Source organism: Xenopus laevis, chromosome 2S (assembly GCF_017654675.1).
Source record: "Xenopus laevis strain J_2021 chromosome 2S, Xenopus_laevis_v10.1, whole genome shotgun sequence".
Lineage (NCBI taxonomy): Eukaryota > Metazoa > Chordata > Amphibia > Anura > Pipidae > Xenopus > Xenopus laevis.
This window is the reverse complement of record NC_054374.1, coordinates 50489187-50511487: the sequence shown is the minus strand read 5'-3', so window position 1 is coordinate 50511487 and position 22301 is coordinate 50489187. Positions and strand designations below refer to the sequence as shown.

The 22301-nt window shown below is 38.8% G+C and overlaps 1 protein-coding gene across 1 annotated transcript in view; it reads left to right on the top strand.

Moving 5' to 3' along the window:
• Nucleotides 1-1889: 1889 nt before the first annotated feature.
• Nucleotides 1890-22301, top strand: part of tspan7.S (tetraspanin 7 S homeolog) — a 75232-nt gene continuing 54820 nt past the window's right edge. The window contains exon 1 of the mRNA XM_018249228.2: nucleotides 1890-2044. Within this exon, the coding sequence (XP_018104717.1) occupies nucleotides 1964-2044 (81 nt within the window). The 5' untranslated portion in view covers nucleotides 1890-1963. The remainder of the gene's footprint in view (nucleotides 2045-22301) is intronic.

Below are 22301 nucleotides of genomic sequence, written 5' to 3'. Positions count from 1 at the left end.
TGTTTTTTAAACGCCTAAGCCTTGCGATCTGTGGTGTATTATCCTGCCATTTTTTAAAGTATTTTTAGTAGGGGAGCTATTTATTTTGCCAGTGGAACCACAACACTACCTGTTGGTTATTCAAATCAACTTTAGTCACACCTAGACAATGTTAAATTTATGTTAAAATTACTATAATAATTGGGAAAGAATGTTCTGCTCCCTGTTAATTTCCCTGTTATTCCTTGTATTCATTACCAAATCCCAGCTAACTACTTCTTGACCCCGATGATGATGATGGTCAAGGGATCCTGTAATACAGGGCTTCCCAACCTTCTGGCCGTGGACATACCTGAACTGGGCCAACGAGTTAAGTCCACATTTGACGCGGACACACCGAATTTGATGTGGACACACTGAATTTTATGCGGACACACCGAATTTGACGTGGATGCATCAAATTTGACGCTGGCGCACCCGAATTTGATGCTGCATACACTAATTTGACGCGGCTTGGAGACTGCTGTTGTAACATCCATATGAAATAATTAGAACAACATTTGCCCAGATGCAGTAACCCACAGCAACCAATAAGATGTTTGCTGTTATTGAGGTGACCAGTAAAGCTGCCATTTGATTGGGGACAAATGGCGTTGTGGTGAGATGCCTGTGAAGAAGACCCATAACAGCAGAGAAATGAAGTGGCGTAACTACGGGGGGTGGGTTAGGGAACCGCAATAAAACATAGCATGAGTGACAGAGCGGGAGAATTTTTCTGGAGTGTGTTGGACCATGGTGGGGTTTGAGTCGGCATAGGGGGGGCACATCCTGCACCTGGGCAGTGCAATAACTAGTTAGGCCACTAGGGTCATATTAACGCCTGTCACTATAGCTTCTGGGCAGTGTAACATCTATATGTATTAATGGTGGGGTTTGAGTCGGCATAGGGGGGGCACATCCTGCACCTGGGCAGTGCAATAACTAGTTAGGCCACTAGGGTCATATTAACGCCTGTCACTATAGCTTCTGGGCAGTGTAACATCTATATGTATTAATAGACGATGAGGGTCATCTTTATAAAGCCTAAAGCTGGCCACAGAAGTAAAGATCCGATCGTACGAATCAATCTCCCGACCTGCCACTAACCATTCAGATCAAAGTCTTATCATTCCGACCAAATAAAGTAGTTAAAGAACAGATCAGCCGATGTTCTGCCCCTGATGGCAATCGTACGATAGACAAAGCTAGTGACAGTCTTCCACTGAAAATCGTACGATTGGCAATACACGCAGAGATATTATCGGCAACTGACAGAAATTTTCTAACCTGTCTGATCGACCAAACGACCGATCTCCGCCGGACGAAAAATGACGGGACTCTCCACACACGTTCCGAAAATCGTACGAATCCTCGATTTGTACGATGAGATCTTTGCATCTATGGCCAGCTTAAGCAATTCTGGGGGCTATCAAACTAACTGCAAATCGTTTAGAATCTCTTACTCAGCTCGGGTATCTGCGCCAGGGCAGAAAAGAAATTCATAGTAACTATCCTATAATTACTGGCACATCTCTGTAGTGCAATGAAAAGCACCCAGCCCTTATGTAGCAGGATTCCACAACTGCCACTCTGAAGAGAATATTTGTCAGGGACCAAATGAATTCACACATACGTTTTTGGAATGTAGAAGGCACAGCAGAATGGGAGGGGAGTTCACTCATGCACCTTGCTGTGGCATTTCTCCCAGATTCCATACTAAACCCAGGCACCTGCCACCCTAAGCAGCTCTGCCATCTGCCCTGCTGTGGAACAGAGGAGTGTCCGGCTCCTGCCTTATCTGCATAAGGGGCGGGGCCTGACGTGCTTGAGAGACAGGCTCTTTCCTTTGCCTATTTTTTCCCTCCTCTTGCGGATTGGGGATAAACTGCAGGCAGGAGGGGCTGTGAGCGGCAACAGTAACACCCGGCTACCGGATCTCAGTAGCATGGCATCAAGGAGAATGGAGACCAAGCCAGTTATAACGTGTCTGAAAACGCTGCTTATTATCTACTCTTTCGTCTTCTGGGTGAGTCTGATCCGAGTGTGCCCGCCGGCCCTCTTGTCCCAGGCACTGAGGGAAGCAGCAGAAAGCTGAAAGACAGTTTTATAGATGATAATTAATAAGCGAATTTGTTGTCCCTCTGTCGGGTCTCGCCTCCCCTTTTTTTCTGTCCAGTGTTTCTGCATCTCCCGAGTCGTGTTTACTGCGCAAAAATAAGAACTGGTCAGTGTAGGCTGTAGCTGGAAGAGGCTTTGGGGTGATTAAATCGTGTCAATTAAAAGGTTTCGGGAAAAGCTTGCTATTTTAAATGAAAGCAATCAGTGCTAATTGCATTTTCCTGTGTCCTACAATGATCAGGCGCCGTGGTAACGCTGCCTACGGTCCCCACTTTGCCTTTATTCGGGAAATGCCCGGCTAAATAGAAGCGAGAGGGCAGCTCACTTATTATTGTGCTAGTCACGTCTGCGTGTGAGGAGAGCAGGATTAGTGTGTAGGCATCACCTACTTCTGTGTCCTGTGACATTTTCCATTCTCCTGCCAAGGGGCTAAGACTGAAGTGTTAAAGAGAGATTCCATGTCATTTGGCATGTTGTTCTGCTGCCAGCTCTACTTCATATATACTCTAGTTATTATACAATCCATGTCATACATATACTCCATCCATGATACACTCCAGGTCATGATGTATTTGTATACATACTCCAGTCATTATACAATCCATGTCATATATTTACTCCAGCTATTATACATATACCCTAGCTATTATAAAATCAGCGAATCACTGTCATATATATACTTCAGACATTATGCAATCCATGTCATTTATATATATATATATATATATATATATATATATATATATATATATATATATAAATATACCACCATTATAAATTTCATGCTATATATACCGAAGCCATTATACATTCCATGTCATGTACATACTCGTGTCACATATACCCTACCTATTATACAATCAGTGAATCGGTGCCATATATATATATATATATATATATATATATATATATATATATATATATATATATATATATATATATACTCCAGCCATTATTCTATTCATGCAGTATATACTTCAGCCTAGCACAAGGTCCTGTCAGTCAGATTCCATTTGCTTAAACAGGGGACCCCAACCTTTTTTACCCTTGAGCCGCATTCAAATGTAAAAATAGGTGGGGAGCAACAAAATCTTGAAACAAGTCCCTGGGGATGCCAGATGAGGGCTGTGTTTGGCTATTTGGATGCCCCTATGGGGACTGGCAGCCTACAGGAGGTTCTACTTGGCAGTACACCTGTTTTTTATGCAACCAAAACTTGCCTCCAAGCCTGGAGTTTAAAAATAAGCACCTGCTTTGAGGCCACGGAGAGCTACATCCAAGGGGTTGGTGAACAACATGTTTCTCACTAGCCACTGTTTGGGGATCACAGCCTAAAAAGATGCATTTAGGATTTCACAATTGTACGTATGAGTGTGTGCATATAAATTTTACTTCCCTCATATGGTTTACACACAAAGATCTGACTTAAGGTGGCCATACACGGGCCGATAAAAGCTGCCGACAGACTGTGTCGGCAGCTTATTGGCCCGTGTAAGGAGGCCCCCGACGGGCTTCCCCGATCGAGATCTGGCCGAAAGTCGGCCAGATCTCGATCGGATGGGACAGAAAATCCCGTCGGATCGCGGCCGCATCTGTTCGTTGATGCGGTCCCGCGATCCGACTGCCCGTTTGCCGAATGCTAGGATCCGATCGTTGGGCCCTAGGGCCCACGATCGGATCTGCCCGATATTGCCCACCTCAAGGTGGGCATATCGGAGGGAGATCCGCTCGTTTGGCGACATCGCCAAACGAGCGGATCTATCCATGTATGGCCACCTTTACTGAGTGTAGCAAAGGGAACAACTGTACAGTGCCCTCTAGTAATTATAGGTGGTATAGCAGGAAATGGATGCCATTTGTATTGCTTGGCTATTTCAGCCTTGAGCTCCAAGTACCATATAGTATAACCATTCTCCTTTTGCCTACAGTTATGTGCTCTTATCAGGCACAGTGATTTCCAGTGGGTGAATGGAAGTTAGATGTGTCTAATACACAAACCTAGGCATTGTTGTTAAGGACTGTTTTATTATATGACCTTTGTGCAGGTCGCATATGATAAAATACTGCAAAGGGTGGGCTAAGATTCGTTCTGGAAATGCTGTCTTATAAGAATATATGTATTAAACATACTAACATGACAGTTCATAAAAAACGCTTTTTGTTCCTCTCTTCATTTCATATATCTGTTGGTAAAACATTTGTGTACTGCTGGATTGTGTATAATTTTGTAAGATATATTTTCTTAATTTTAATAAAATAGCTGGAGCTTTGCAAATTCATTATTCAGGTTAAAATCCTGAGTACATCCATGGTTAAGGGGTTGCAAAGCAGGCTGTGAGTGCATTAATAGGATCCAGACTAGTGTATAATCTAGTGACTGTTTAGAGGGGAAGCTATTCACTGAAAAAATCTTGGTATAAATAATCAGTTGAAGAATTATGCATATTTTATTCCTAGACAAGTAATAGAATAAGGATATGTTAAAGGAAAGACTTGATTACTGCCCATTGGTTGTAGTGGATGTTGTAAAGATGCCTGCAGCATTCCCTGTAGGAAGGAAAGTATATGCTGTACTTTACATTATACAAGTACATTATACCTGCCCTTATTGTCCTTTTCCAGAGCTATGTTGGTAAGACATTAAATGCCCATATGTAATGAAAGGCACTAAGTTTGCCCTGGTACCGTAACCCATAGCAACCAATAAGATGTTTGCTTTAAAACAGGCGAACAGTAAATAATTACTGTATATAGGTGATTAGACCAGTATCAAACATTGCTCCTTTTATTACATTTGCCCAATAAAAGGATAGGCAATGTACCTGCAAAGTTTGCCCAGATGCATTAAGCCATAGAAACCAATAATTGTTTGCTATGGGTTACTGCACCTGGGCTAATGTTGTGTCTTTTATTACATAACCACCTCTAAACTCTTGGCTTCCCTCCACCAGCTGAACTGGTGCTGAACATCGGGACCCAGTACTTGCAGAATGAGAGGTTGCTTTGCTTCTATGTCAATACTTCCTGGATGTATTGAGAAGAGGCATCAGCAGTGGAAGTAGCAGAAATGAATGAGATTTTTTTTAGGAAACTAACATTGGCAAAAATCTTTTTTTTTTTGCAGAGCTCTACCACCTTGGTAGGACTTTGCAGAAACGCCTTTAAAGGGGTTGTTCACCTTCCAAACACTTTTTTCAATTCAGTTGTTTTTAGATTGTTCCCCATAAATAGACTTTTTTCAATTACTCACCATTATTTATTTTTTACTGTTTTTCCAAAATCTAAGTTTAAAGTTAAATGTTCCTGTCTCTAGTGTTTCAGTCTGACAGCTCAGTAATTCAGGCGCAGACTCTAAACTGTTACAATTTTGCAACATTAAGTTGAAACATTTCTCAGCATCATCTCTGGAGTTTTATAACATGATATATATAAAATATATTAGGGCATTGTTAATGATTACATTTTCATTGTATTAAAAATGAAGCAGTGTCAAATAAGTTGTTGTAATATTTACAGATATACACAATGGCCTTGAGAGTCTATAAGATTCATTGAATCATATGCTTTTTCTTTCAGAATGCTGGCACTACTGTGACTGCTTTATTTGTATGTCATAAAAAGTTTTAGAGGGAATATCAAATTGCCAGTTCTTTTCTCTCTCTCTCCTCTCTCTGCAGAAAGCTGTCATTTGTAGTTGGAATTAAGCAAGTCAGCAAGACTTGTTTTTAGCCTCATTGGAAACAACAAAGAAGAGAGTTCTTTGTCAGTGTAGCTCAGTATAGCCTTTACCACTACCATGCATAACTATATGTTGCCTTATGCATAATAAGTTACTTAATATACCTGTCAGGCATGGGATCAGTTATCTGGAAACCCATTATCCAGAAAGCTTCTAATTACGTAAGGCCATCTCCCATAGACTCAATTTTATCCAAATAATCTACATTTTTAAAATGATTTTTTCTCTGTAATAATAAAACAATACCTTGTACAGGTATGGGATCCGTTATGCAGAAAGCTCTGTATTATGGAAAGAGTGTCTGCCATAGATTCCATTATAATCAAATAATCCAAATCCATTTCCTTCTTCTCTTAATAATAAACCAGTCCCTTTACTTGACCCAAACTAAGATATAATTAATCATTATTGAAAGCCAAATCAGCTTATTGGGTTTATTTAATGTTTACATGATTTTCTAGTAGACTTAGGGCTCTTACTCACTGGCGTTCTGACCTGCGCTCCGTTTTTTGGCGTTCAGTCGCAGGGGAGCGCAGGAATAGACGCATGTCATTATTTCAAATGGGTCTGTACTCACTCAGGCGAATGTAGGCGACGAACGCAGGAAAAATGCAGCATGTTGCGTCTCAACCTGCGTTCGGCGCCTACACGTGCCTGAGTGAGTACAGCCCCATTTGAAATAATGACATGCGTCTATTCCTGCGCTCCCCTGCGGCTGATCGCCAAAAAACGGAACGCAGGGGAGCGCAGGTCAGAACGCCAGTGAGTAAGAGCCCTTAAGGTATGAAGATCCAAATTACGGAAAGATCCATTATCTGGAAAACCCCAGGTCTTGCGCATTCTGGTTCCATGCCTGTACTTGATCCAAACTAAGGTATAATTAATCCTTACTCAAAGCAAAACCAACCTATTGGGTTTATTTATTGTTTACATGATTTTCTAGTAGAATTGTTTTATGAAGATCCAAATTACAAAAACATCTGTTATCCAGAAAACCCCAGGTCCCAAGCATTCTGGATAACAGGTCCCATACCTGTACCTGCATTACATCCTTAAAAACTTTATTGTATTCCTATATACTTTAAGTGCTTCTTATTGTATTAAAGTACCAGCAATTAGAATCATAGGTGTGCAGCAGGGATGCACAAGTGTTACCAGGGTGGGGTCTAGTCTTTTAGGAGCTATTCCTAAAATGTATCCCCTCAAATGCATTTGCAGTATCCTGTTACAGTACCAAGGAAAATTAAATCTATTACATTAAGCTGCCAGGAGATGATATTTATATTTAAAATGAATAAATTCGGGAACACTGGAGAAACAGTGTGAAACAAGAAGTTATGAGGGCCCAAACCTGTGTAAAGATGTGTTTTTTACACACAGATATTAAAATAAAACAATTAAAATTATAGTGTGGATTGCCAGCAGTTCTGCCCTAAACCTCCTTATAGCTGCTGAGTCTTCTGCCTGCTGTGTTATTCCGTGAAGATGAGAATAGGGGTCTTGAATCTTGTTTATGCACCAGAATGGAGGACCTGATGTCCATCCCCATGCACTGATTATACAATTAAACAATTAAATGGTAAAGAGAGAGGGGGAATGTGGGGAGTGCAGTGACTAGATCTAGTAAGTTCTGAATGAAAAGTGAAAGTAAATGAGTACAACTACGAATGCTTTAATAAAGAAAAAGAATTTGGATTTCATGTTTAATTTAAAAAGGACTTTTATTATACAGTTTTTTTTATGTCTGGGTGACCCCTTTAGGTTTATTTGGTAATAAGTAAAGGGTTGTGGAGCATATTGGCAGGAATATAAAAACCATACCATCATTCTGGTGTATGAGAAATATACATTTCTGGCGAAAAGGAAGCGGTGGGTCATGTAAAAACTTTTTATGCCAGTAGACAGGGCAGCCATCTTTTTATTATATATTAACATGTGGGAACCCTAGCCATCAATATTTTTTTTGTTGTTTTACTGTGTGGTGGGGAGGGCGGACCTGTAGGTGGGGTTTGCAGTGTACGCAGCCCAGGGGGCCCAGGAAATGTTGTTGTATGGGGCCCTGCGATTTCTGATGGCGGTCCTGCCAGTAGATCTTCTCTTCTTGAACTTGACCCATTGATTTCAACAGGCTATGTCCTATCTGAGGTGATTTTAAATAGTGGCATTATTTTATTGTTAAGAGACATACTCCTAATTAAGAGAGAATTGAGAGCTTCTTTTACATGAATGTGATACATGGTGTTAAATCACTTGTAATGATAACAACCTGAGCTTTATAAATGCACTCTTTATTTTACACCGCTTTCGAAGATATCCAATTGACCAGTGAGCAAGCTGAACAGACATACTTTAAGATGGACAATACACAGTGATGCCCAAAGGCTATTGTTTAAATTGGGGCAGGTGAACTGTGATCCTGTCATGTCTTAGAATGTTTTTTCTCTGCTGACCTCCAAGGTGATTAACATGCCCAGGCAGTATTGTTTAAATCAGTCAAACCAGGTGATTGTATCACTCTTCTTCTAAATCCGAATGATTCTAAAGTCTGCACAGATCTACATTATGTTTTTTTTTAAGTTATTACACTGCTATATAAAGGGGCTATCGGTAATCCTTGGCAGAACATCACCTTCCACCTCCAGTTTTTCCCAGGTTTACTGTGTCAGCTGAAATGTTACATGTACAACCTACAAAGTTATTTGCATATGTCAGAGTTGTATCAGTCAGATCAGTAAAATATAGTGATGTATTTGCAATCTAAATTCCTGTTTATTTATAAATTACACATGGGGATTTTGTAAGAGATTATCTCAGGAACTTGATATGTTTACACTTTGTGTATTCAGTCTAACTGATATGTTTTAATTAACCTTATAAAATGACTGGTCTTTAACATCTGTTTATGTATAATCACAGGCAGCAATTTCTTCAGAGTGCTCTTACTATGTAAGTAGGTTAAGTGACTTTAAACAACATATAGTTAACCATGTAAACATAGGCATTTAGGGAAAGTGTCACCGTACAGTATGCACTTATAATACACAAAAGCCATGAATATCCTGTAAATTATATCCTTATAAACGGTGAGTTCTGATGTCATCAGTTATAAACGGTGAGTTCTGATGTCATTTCTGTCACGACTCATTGAAATTTGTGTATTATAATAAATAAAGTACCCCCAGTTGTAAAATATGAGGATATTAGAAGTTACCTCGCAGTTCCATGACCTGTATAAAAACACTCGGCCGAATATGGTCATGAAACTCCTCGGTATCTTATAATATCCCTATATTTTACAAAAGGGGGTACTTTATTCACTATATAATACACAAAAGCCATGAATATCTTGTAAATTATATCCTTATAAACGGTGAGTTCTGATGTCATCAGTTATAAACGGTGAGTAGTGATGTCATTTCTGTCACATGACTCACTAAAACTTGTGTATTATATTAAATAAAGTACCCCCTGTTGCAAAATATGAGGATATTAGAAGTAACCTCGGAGTTTCATGCCCTGTATAAAAACACTCGGCCTTCGGCCTCGTGTTTTTATATGGTCATGAAACTCCTCGGTAACTTATAATATCCTTATATTTTACAAAAGGGGGTACTTTATTCCCTATATATCTCACTGTTAAAGGTCAAAGAAAAAAAGCATCCACATCATGCTCCATTCTTAAGGGTTTTTTTGTATTGTAAATTTAAAAATAAATGTTTTGGTGGAAAACTTCTTGAAAAAACACATTAGTATCATAATTTAATGTTCCTTTTTGCTTGGAAAAGAACTTGTATTTTAGCAGTTTGTTCTCATAAAATATAGGAGTCCCTATCTTCCATGTTTGAAGAATCAAATGTTTGCTAGGATGTGCAAGAGATGTTAGAAACATCGCACCTACAAACTACACACAACATGACTGTCGGATGAAGACACACCTTGCTGCATTCACATTCGACAGTCATGTTGTGTCGGATGCATGTAGTTTGTAGGTGCGATGTTTTTATAACTTACATTATATTCAGCCCCTCCAACTGGTCACCTGTGTTTCCTCTCAGTGCGTCTGTTTGGAAGAGATTGCACCGTCGAGTTCGGGCCTTGAAATAAATGCTTTCAAGTCCATTAGGCATACTTAATAATATCAATTGAATATTATAAGTGTTTTGCATTATCATGAATGTATAGGGCAAAACAAAATGGTGATTGGCAGCATTTATGCACCCAGCTCTCTATGTGCTCATTCTCGTATAGTCCCTCCAATCTGTGAAAGGTGCCTGATTGCCTTTTTTCAGTTCTCCCCTGTGCATCCCGTGAGTTGGACTTGTAAATTTTGCCTGTGCATCTCTGTGTAAAAAATGTTGTAAAAATGGTCTAATTTTTTTTATGTTCTTTTTCTTGGAGCAACTTCTGCCGGAAGTTCCTTACAGAGGTCTGAAGAAGTGTAAAATAACAGGGCAATGTGGCGTTTGCATGGTGTAAAAAAACCACACACATTGGTAAATTTGCCACTTATTTTACGCCACTTTTTTTACACAGTTTTTTCTGCGAATTTTGTTTTACACAGCATAATAATATATAGGCCCCTTAGTGTTTAAATCTCACCATAACTGAGCTTTGGGCTGAATCCCCCGCAACTACACCATGCCCCCCGGGGCAGGGGGACAGCCCTGAAGATTGGGGTTAAATGATGTATAATAAAAATGGCTAAAACACCTTAATAATTCAAATGTATTAAAATGTTAATATGCCCATGATTCTTCAGTTTGTAATGAAAAATTCCTCAGATTATAATGAAAATACTGAGCAGTTCATCCCGAAGTCCAGTGTGTATAAGGGCTCTCACACGGGTGTTTTTTTCTGTGTGTTGAAACACAGGTTTGAGTGCAAATAAACAGATTCACTAATTGTGTCCATAATATTCTGCCTGGTTGTACTCAGGAGTGTTCTGAGTTGCGTTTTACTCCGTTTGTGTTTCAGTGCATTGCACTTTCTTGTGCTTGATGGTTGTTTGGCTATCAATAGAATAGAGGGTTGCATTTGGAATGGAAAAAAGTGCACTCAGTTGAGTTAAAGGACGTGTTTAAACGCAATATATGTGTTTTTGTACTCAGCATGAGTTTAAAAAACACCCATGTGTAAGAGCCCTAAAACTGTTCCAGGGACTTGACTGGCTTTCATCTGTCTGTTGCCGGATTTAATTACTTCTGCAGGGGGTGAGTGTACCTTTCTTGCTAAATATAGGCCAGGGATAAATTGTTAAATCATGTTAGATAATCGACCTAGTAACCAGTTATCTGGGGACAGGTCTGTGTAACAATTTCCATTTCTGTCTTTAGCTTGGAAGGATATTGTTACAAAATTTAAAGCTATGTTTTGTTGTTGTTTTTAAATTAAAGCTACTTGGGTGTGGTTCATTCAGTTACACCTATACCCAGAATATTATAGAAACAGTATGGTTACAAAAGTATCAAATCTGCCTCCCTCTGTAGTTTAATATTTTTGCAACTTTGAATCAGTAAATTGCTGGATTTTTTTATAGCGCTCCTGGTGTAAAAATATATAGTTACCATGACAGACCTGGGTATTAGGATATATTGTATCAATAAATATCCCATCACAGCAGCACTGTCATGGTGTTTCTTGAAAACATAAAATCAGTATCCCAGATTTATATTATGTTGCTTGAAGTTCTAACTACAAAGCAAATTAAAATAACAATTACACTGGAAAAAGTAAAAAATATGGTTATCATTACACTTCTATAAAAATTGTGCTTAACATACCATTTTTTACATTATTCAGCTTATTAAGATGCCAGATTTATTCTGTGACAGTTCAGTCCCTGAAATCAGAATTTGTTTTCTTTTTTGGAATAAGACAAATGGCATTCAAAGTTATGGAAACAGTGCAGATATGCAAGTGCTTCCCTGTACCATAGTCATCAACACTGTGGACCTCTAATGGTATTGGGGCTCCTATGAGGATGCAGATCAACAGCTATAGAGCCACAGACAACTATACCATAAACTGCATGTACTAAATTATAAGGCTTATACATTTTTTGATGAAATTTGGAACTCGCACAGTGGTATTGCTGGTTTGTTTGGTTTTCTCCCATACTCGAAATACAGGAAAGTTAATTGGCTTCTGAAAAAAATAGACCTTGTTTTTGTTTGTATGTGTGTGAGACACAGACCTTAGGTAGTAAGCACTGCTTGCAAATCCTTTCTGTAAAAGGGTTTGGAATATGGCAACCATTTAGCCGTGGGTCCAGGTCAGAAATGTATCCTTATATTGCACAAGAGTGATGAATATCCTATAAAATATATCCTCCTAAAATGCTTAGTGATGTCATCAGTTGTAATCAGTTTTTATTGACATTGTTTATGTCACGTAACTCATTAAAATGTGTATCCTAATGTATCTCCTGTTGTAGATGTTTCTACATTCTAAGGATGTTTCTAAGGTGGCTTTAATGTTGTCATGTGACTTTGAGCTGACTTATACTTATATTGTATGTAGTGTCACATAATTCAGTGAAAATTATGTACTATAAGAAATAATGTGCCCCCTACCATTAGAAGCTACCTTGGTGCTCCATGACTTAACATTTTGTAACCTTGTGCCTTATGATCAGAAAACTTATAATTTTCTAAACACATTTGTTAGCCTATAACACAGACTGTGAAATATAAGCTTGCTCATAAATCACCTTGTTATTATATAGTTCCAGCAATTTACATAGGTCCTTACAATAATTCTATAACAAACAGTGATCTTACAATAAATTAACAAACAAAAGCATCCTAATGGACTCGTATTCCCTGGATGTCAGTGCAAAAAGTGGGGTGGACAACCATTTTTGTTCACAAAACCAATTCCCCTCATGCTATCACAACAGTCAGGGGTGCAAAAAGATGAAAAAGTTTGTATAAAAGGTCCCATAGTGGGATCCTAACCAGCAAGTAACATTTTCTGAACTGAAAAGTGAACTGAAGGTAAAGTTTGCCATGAAATTGAATTTCAGAGGTCAATTTATGAACAATCCTGTCAGATTGCTATAAACACTGAAACGCTCTAGTGTTGAACAAAGAGGTTTTCAATATCAGTAATCGGACTATTCATTTGAATTGTGTTAATTGTTGCACAATGTTTTATACATTTATAGAGATTTTTTATTCAGCAGGGTTTTAGAGCTCCGCACTGCTTCTAACACCCAGAAATTATTTTTTAGAATATATACTAAACAAACCCCCAAAGTTTTTATGGTGGGTCACCATGATCCACTGTAACAATATTTAGGTCTGTATTAATTTATTTATTCCCACAATAATTTGCAGTTGTGGTAATTTGTGTCCTATCATTATATGCCCATGTCTCTTTGCCTTTTATTTTGCCTTAGTGACATTTATATACTGGACTGTGGTTACTTGCTAAGAGGATAAGACTTATGATGAAAGAAGCTCATATGGCGCTTCTGGTGACATGTATCAAATTATGGAATGCACTGCTTTATCAGTATTTGCTCAAATTTATGCTACAGGAAAATAGTGAACACGACATATAAATGACCTTTTGAGGCCTGCGGTACTTAACAGAATAGAAAACATAATTCTCTGCAATCTCCCTTACCTTTATCGTTGCCTTTGAAAACAATGCACGTCAGAATATGTTCCCAGGAAGCTAATATTTGTGTTTTATTGGAGTCCATGTTTCAACATGACAACCATAATTTCCAGTTAGCTGCCTTAGTAAAAGGTATTTACTGTGTGTGTATATAAATATAACACAGGTTGAAAAATATTTGGTCATGCCATGTAGGGATTGGACTCCTGCTTATTTTAGTTGATAACCTTTGTAATGTTTTATAGACCACTCTGTACACTGTGGACACTTATCCCTCTTTGTAAGATTTATTGGCATAGGCAGATGGTGATTTTTTTTTGTTTGGGGAGGCTAAAGTGTATATGACTGCAATGACAGTTAATATCCTAGACTTAACAAAACATTTTTTTGGTCACATACATTAACTAAACTACGGGCTAAAGAAAAGATTCTGTTGGTAGTGCAGGGTAACAGAAATACACAATTTTTTTTGTGATGTTGGTCCTTTAAAGTTGAACTTTTTTTTAACTACATTCAGCCCTATAGCTCTCCCTCTAAATAAGAACCCAATGTTAGATGAATTCCATACCAACAGCTACTCAATTCATTTTTTTTCAGACCCCACCCTTTTGCAATTTCAATCAGCCCCCGCCCTCCAATAACCCCTGCAGCCAGACAGTACTCCATACACCCCAGCAGAACTATATCAACCCATCCAGCCCCTGACCCAAGACTTTTCACTCTGTAGCTCAGTATTACAGGATTTTATAGAAATCCAAGGTTAATTACGGTTAAAGAAGAAGGAAAGGCTAAAATTAAGTAAGCTTTATTAGAAAGGTCTATATAAATATCAGTAAACCCTCAAAGTAATGCTGCTCTGAGTCCTCTGTCAAAAAAAACACAGCATTTCTTTCCTTCTATTGTGTACTCATGGGCTTCTGTATCAGACTTCCTGTTTTCAGCTTAAACCGCTAGGGCTTGAGCATGCTCAGTTTGCTCCTCTCTTCCTCCCTCCTCCCCTCCCTGCTGTAATCTGAGCCCAGAGCTATGAGTGAGCAGGGAGAGACTCAGGCAGGAAGTGAGGTTACACCAAGCCAATATGGCAGCTGCTATCCTAAACAAACAGAGACAATGTCTAGAGATGTTTACTCAGGTATGGTAAAGCATTCTGCAGAATAAATATAGTGTTATAGCTTGTACTATTGTGGCTAATCTATTGGCAATAAACTGCTTCAGTAGCTTTCCTTCTCCTTTAAGAAAACCTTGCAAAAAGCATCTTAAAAAATGGATATATTAAATGCACACTATACCTTCATTTAAAAAAAAAAAAAAAATTGTTGGAAAAGTTATATTTCAAATGCTGCCTGACATGTACATTGACCATGCTTAAGCTGACATACCATGCTTAAGCTGACATGCTTGTCTCCGTAAACCCCAGTAATCCATATTATGTTCATTAATGGAAAGCAAAAGTATATCACCCATCCTAGCCAAAAAACAAAAATGTGAATGAATTGCATTTCCTGAGCAAAATAGATGTCACATTCACATGGATGCAAAACATACATGCGTGCTTTGCTCAGAGGTATTTTATGTAAGCAATGAATAGATCCCTTAAACTGGTAATACACAGAGAGTAGTGAATTAGAACATGTGTGAAGGGTACACTCTCACCTGCATACTGTAAAACCATGAACCCCAACCATTGGCTCCCAGTGGATTCAAAGCAGATGCTTATTTTTGAATTTTAGACTAGGCAAGTTACGGTATAATTGCATAAAAACCAGGGATACTGCCAAACAAAGCTTTCTGTAGGCTGTCAGTCTACATACAGGCTACCAATAGCTAATCATACCCCATACTTGGCACCCTCAGGAAATTTTTGCATGCTCATGTTGCTCTCCTACTTACTATTTGAATGTGGCTCACAAGTAAAAAAAATTGGGGACCCCTGCTGTAAGATCTGCCTGCCTTCCGATGTTTTTATTTTTCTTTCTTATTAATAAAATTAGCAGCAAGCTTTATTTTTAACTGCCAAGCTAGTAAATATCAGCCAGGTGGCAACCGTAGTGGTTGCAGATGGCCATCCACTTTTATGAACATATTAAACTGATCAAGCTTTCAGGACACTGGACTAGAATGTAGTTTGGGTACTAGAGAGCCCATGTGCCATCAAGCTTAGACACACAAAACAAAAACAAATTATGTGATCACATGCTCAGTGGTGTGATCTAACTGAACCAAAAGGACTTGTTTTTAATTTTGTTTGCTTAAATTGCGATTTTACAGCTTTTATCTGTTCATCACTCCAGCGTGACAGTAATGGCCTAGATTACTGGTTCTGTTCACTGAATAGCTCCTGAAATTATCTGCAAATGGGTGTGTAATGTTTAGCACCAAATGAGTTCTGCATCACATGGCATAAGGAAATGGACCCTATTGCAACAAATTTAGTAAATTGAAAAATAAAAACATTTTTATCCTGTTAACACAGGTAATGTGCCTAGGTTCCAGTTGCCTTAAGGTGGCCATACATGGATAGATCCGCTCGTTTGGCGATGTCGCCAAACGAGCGGATCTCCCTCCGATATGCCCACCTTGAGGTGGGCAATATCGGGCAGATCCGATCGTGGGCCCTAGGGCCCAACGATCGGATCCTAGCATTCGGCAAACGGGCGGTCGGATCGCGGGACCGCATCAACGAACAGATGCGGCCGCGATCCGACGGGATTTTCTGTCCCATCCGATCGAGATCTGGCCGACTTTCGGCCAGATCTCGATCGGGGAAGCCCGTCGGAGGCCCCCCATACACGGGCCAATAAGCTGCCGACACAGTCTGTCGGCAGCTTTTATCGGCCCGTGTATGGCCACCTTTAGAATGATTTCTAAAGACAAGAATGAGCCAGGAGTTGCCTCCATTATGTTAACAACATTTCTAGAATATTCACTTTTTAGGTGCCCAATGAAAACGCTATTTTAATTTGTTGCTAAGTATACAGGCATGCCCCAAACCTCTCTGTATTGATACAGAAATATGGAATAGCCATTTAAAAGGCTTTCGTTTGTATTATTAATGTTACCTGTGCACAGAGCAAAAAAAAAATGTTATGGGATGCATTAATTTATGGGGCTATCCTCTAGGCTAGGAACTACTAGACTGCTAGTCTTTTTTCTCATCACTTAGGCAGTTTCTTCTTTAGTTCAGGGGCCTTATTTACTAATGTAAGTGCTAACAGTTCATTTACTTGCAAGCGTTGCAGGAACTGCAACGCTTGCGTAATTAATGGCACTTACTGCAAGGCAAATTTGTCTCATTGCACTTCAGTAAACATGCAAGTGGTGTTAATCTTGTAGCAAGAATAAACTCAGTGAAAATAGGTGATGGGTTATAGACAATTTTTACAAACTTTAAACTGACTCATAGTCCTTTGAATTATGGGCATACCCAGCAAGCTGTGATACTTTAGGGGGTTGTTTTTCTCACTTTTTCATTAAAACAAACCCGACCATATTCCCATCCACTAATTTGGCTAATTTACTAATATTTTTTTTGCCCTTTCAGTAGCTTCAGGGCATAATAAACCTCTAAAAAAAAATTTTTCACATAAAAAACTTGACTAGAAAAAATCAAGTTTTAATAAATAACCCCCTGTGTGTTAGTGATCACACTGAATCAAGGGAAACCTGGAATTGCTAGTAACCTGCATTTAATTCAACAGTTTCATTTGAAGGTATTCACCACATTAACTAATGTATGAAATAACATGCACCACAACTTGTGGTTTACCAAAGCAGATTCTCCATTGTGTTTCAATTGGTGCTTCATTAAACACCATTGTTAATCTTCCCCAGGAGTGGTGGACCAGCTAAGATCACACACCATGAGCAGGGAGTGTAACACTCACAGAATCTGTGCCCTCCCTTGTTTTAATTAATCTCAGTGTTCATGAGTTCACCATCAGAACACTGAACAGCAATAAATAGATTAATTTGGGCAAACAAGCCCTCATGAATTGCATTCAGCTGTGCACAAATACCAAAAAGCTCAGGTGGGCTGGGGTTTCCCAATATAAAAATGTATTATTTTGTAACAATGTTAGAAGTGGTAATACGTTTACATTCTCCACCAGGTCTTAGAAACTTGGCTCTCTAAACGGTACAGACATCCTAACATGAACTTGCTACCGACAATACAGGATTTGCTATGTTTATGGGACATTATGGTAAAAAAACTCAAATTAATAACCTTTCCATCACCAATGACTCCTGTCATAGCACTGCGGTATTTAATTCCGAATATCAATCTTCAAGTTGGGGATGCCAGGGGAATCACCACTATCGGACAGCTGTACTTTGCATCCTCCCTGCAGCGGTTTGAAGACTTAGTTGAACAGTTTGAGCTTCCAAGAACTCAGTATTATACTTATCTCCAAATAATCTCCTGCAATCCTATCTCCCGAATGTGAAAACCATGAAACAAAAGACAAGAATCGAACATCTCTGCAGTAAAGCATGGGACGGTAAGGCAATCATCTAAGATTGCTATAGACAACAACTCCAACTAACGGAGGACTTAAATTTCCTTATATGCAAAAATGGGAAGAGGACCTTCAGATGCAGTTCACTCCTCAACAATGGCAAAGAAACCTTTCAGCTCCCAAAGAAGCCACCATGTTGAAACACATCAAATTACACACCGCTGGTATCTCACTCCAAAACGTTTCGCAAAAATTAATCCCCAGTATTCCCCACAGTGCTGGAGAGGATGTGGAGAAATTGGTGGCAATTCCCACAGTTCAGCCATTCTGGATTCAAGTATTTGATCTATTGCAGAAAAGTTTATATTGCATACTTCCTTGCCAGCCTCAAATACAACTCCTGCAAGTCTACCCTGAAAAATTCTCATACAATAATAAAAAGTTATTATTTCATATATTTAACTCAGCGGCTACCTTGATAGCAAAATCCTGGAAACACAAAGTAACCCCTAACATACATTGCCTAATCCAACAATTAAATCTCAGAGAAGATATGGAGAGAATGGCGGCAAGGACACCAGAGACAAAAACTAAATGTGCCCAAATATGGAAATCCATGGCACCCCCTGCAACATACGTAAAGGTATACCCCAAACCGTCTTCAACCACAGTAACACAGAGTACTGTATACTAATACTTGTCGAGATTTGATACCAATCAGTGCAAGTTACCTTATAGACCATTTACTACCTTAAGCTCACTCTTATTCCTTTAAGTTTTTGCAATCTTGTTTCTGTATTTATTTTTTTTTCTTCTTCTTTTCTCTTTGGTTAAAGGGTTATATAAATGTCCATTATGATCATATGTGCTTTGTATATGTAAATTATGAGAAAAGCATGTGTGTACTTTGAGTAATAAATAATAAACCTGCAATTATAAAAAAAAAAGAACACTGAACAGCAATGCTGTGCATACAGCAATGTTTCCAGGCCTTGAGTTCATTGTTTCAGGTTCCTTTCATCCACTCCAACCCCTGTGCAATTCATAAAGCAGACAAATGATCAAAACCCAAAGTGCTTTTTAAACTGCAATTCCCTTTATTTGAGACAAGCAGCATATTTTGTGCTTGGTCTTGAATTATTTTGCGTTGTCTTGGGTGAACAACAGATCTTGTTTTAGGTCATGTTTATGCTGAAATTTTGAAAATTCATTCAAGGGCTCACAAAGTTTTAGGAACCACTGTTACAAAACAGATTAAATCTTATGGGGCATTTGCAAAGGGAGGATGCAGGGAGGATGCAAAGCAGCGAAAATGCGCTAGCGACGCCTTCGCCGCACTTCGCCAGGGCGCCGCTAATTCACTAAAATCCGAAGTTGCGATCAGGAAGGCGAACACTAGCAAATTTGCGCTAGCGTTAATTCGTCAAGCAAAGCAAAGTTACTCTAGCGATGCCTAATTTGCATTTGGCGCCAAGTTAAAGTTGAATGGACGTATATGTAGCAGCAAATACATTACACTACACAAGCTGGGAAAGCTTCATAAAATAAAATAGTTATTTTGCCCTATACATGTGCCCACTGTATAGTTTAGGTGCCATATGTTAGAAAATGTAGGGGGGAAGGAGGGTACCCCCAAAAAAATGTACGATCTTTTTCAGCCTATCACCCTTAAAAAGGAAAAGACGCCAGCGTTTTTTGGGACATAGAATATAATTTCAGCATTTTTTGAAGCAATCTACTCTATTGCACTTTGCCTGGTCTCAGTTGGCGAAGGCAAGTCTGGCGCAAGAGTTAACCTTCAGTAAAATCCGCAAGTTAGTGAATTAGCATAGTTACGTTCCTTCGCCATAGCTCAACTTCGCCTGGCGTAAGGGTGTGAAGTAGCGATATAGTAGGTCCACTTCGCTAGCGAATTTACGCCAGCGCCCGTTAGTAAATCGGCGAAGTAACGAAATAACGTCATGCTGGCGAATTTGGAGTATTGAAGTATTTTCGGATTCTGACTTTTTGAAGCCTCGTGGTATAAGAAATCTCGAAAATTTTGGTGTTTTTTTCCACTAAAAATTTGAATTTAATAGTAAGACATTCATTTTCCATTTGAACTTTTATAAATAATCCCCTTATACTTTAGTCCCATTGTGACCAGTGTCACAAACACTGTTCATACAATTATGAATTCTTTGATTTATTTGGTGGGTTGGAGCAGAAGTTAATTTATGTAGTCTTAACTTATTAGAGAAAAGATATACAGAGGCTGATATTTTTGGTGTAATGAGAGATGTAGAGGCTTAATTATTGGGATCAGGGGCTGAAAAAGTTTGTGTAGTGAGAAAAGGAAACATTTTCAGAATTTCTTTTAATATTGGGAGAGTGTCCCAAATGAGTGTGCACAATGAGACAAATGTGCTGAGGAAGATGTAGCAGAAGTAAGAAAAATGTTACTGATGCTTCCTGATAGACCCTCGATAAAATGCTCTCTAGTTTGTAGTTTTACTGTTCTGGTTATTCATTTTTCTATGATGGTATTTAACATTAATAGATACTGTATGTAAGCAATGTGCAACCACCTGTAAAGCTATTTGTGTGTGAAGTCTTTAGGGGTTCAAAGACAGAAAGCATGTGAGATCATAGTGGAAAAATTGTGAGAACCTCTGATGTGGAGCTTTACTTTGTTCATTTGGGAAATTAGAGAAAATGTGTCTACATAACACTGAAAGATAATGTCAATTAGGTAAGGTAAACAATTATTATTTGCTTCAGCAGCAGCGTAATGATATATTAGGAAGCTGCAGCTGGGAGGATATAGAGAAACTGCAAGGAAAACTGTGCTAATTAAGCTTTATTATACTGTCTACATATAGCCGTAGACCAGGATTAGATATTAGAGTGGAGTGCACAAATATTGAAACATGAAAGCAGGGTCCCTATGGAAGTGAAGATACATTCTCTTTATGTTTATGGAAGGCCCTTTTACAGTAGACCCTAGGTTTTCAGTGGACAAGGGTGAATGTAATTTGTAGATAAGTGTAAATTCTGTTTATTTAATATTGAGGTTCATCTATACTAAAGAGGCTTGCAGTATATAAGTATTTTAAGTTGCTGTTGTTTAGGTTGATGGTACACCACATGCTTGCACATAAGCCTTTGAAATTGATATCATTCATTTAAACTAAAAATGTATTATGTCTGTAGGGACCTACTGACCAATGAAGTGTACTGGTTTTCTAGCAGGTTAGGTCATTTGACAGGAGCCAAACTGTTATTTCCAGGAGTTTTGTCAATGTTAAATCACCCAAAAATGTCTTCCTCTTGCCTAAACTTTTGAAAAAAAACATTACTTGCAGCAATTTCCTGCAATTAAGCTTGTATTACATAGAAATTATGTTATTAAATTATGTTTACCGAAGATGAATTGAACAATCTGCCTTTCTGTAAATCTTTTATTGTTTGAATATTGGAATGTTGCTAAAGGTGGCCATACACGGGCCGATAAAAGCTGCCGACAGACCAAGTCAGCAGCTTATTGGCCCGTGTATGGGGGCCCCTGACGGGCTTCCCCGATCGAGATCTGGAAAGTCGGCCAGATCTCGATCGGATGGGACTAAAAATCCCGTTGGATCGCGGCTGCATCTGTTCGTTGATGCGGTCCAGCGATCCGACCGCCTGTTCCGTTCATTAGGATCCGATCGTTGGGCCCTAGAGCCCACGATCGGATCAGCCTGATATTGCCCACCTCTCCAAATCGGAGAGAGATCCGCTCATTTGGCGACATCGCCAAACGAGCGGATCTCTCCGTGTATGGCCACCTTTAGACTGTTTTTCGTTCTTTACTGTGCAAAAAACTGTTTTTGGGTGTATGACCCCTTTACACTGGAAAGAAATAGATCTTTGCAAAACAACTGGAAGGTTGTATTTTCTATAGGGGTATTTAATACAAAGCAAAGTGTCTTATCTTGTCAAATGAAATAACCACAGTTTTCCATTGATTTAACTCTCTGGGCTAAGTAATTTTGTTCTCATAATTATGATTAATAATTAGTTTAGATTCATAATTATATTGCTAGATTGCAAATCAATTAAATGTACATACATTCATAGTCATTATTTTACCTTGAGGGGCAATACAAATTGCATCAGCTTTTATGAAAGGTAATTAGAATGAGAAATATAATTTGCATGCTTATATTTGCTGGTAGTTTTTGTATAAAATATTTACTTAAATGTACTTTCATGGATAGCAAATAAAAGTCATATCTTAGTGTTTCATATAAGGGTTTAAAGCAGATTCAGGGAGATTTAGTCGTCTGGCGACTAATCACCCCTTCTGCGGGGCGACAATCTGCCCA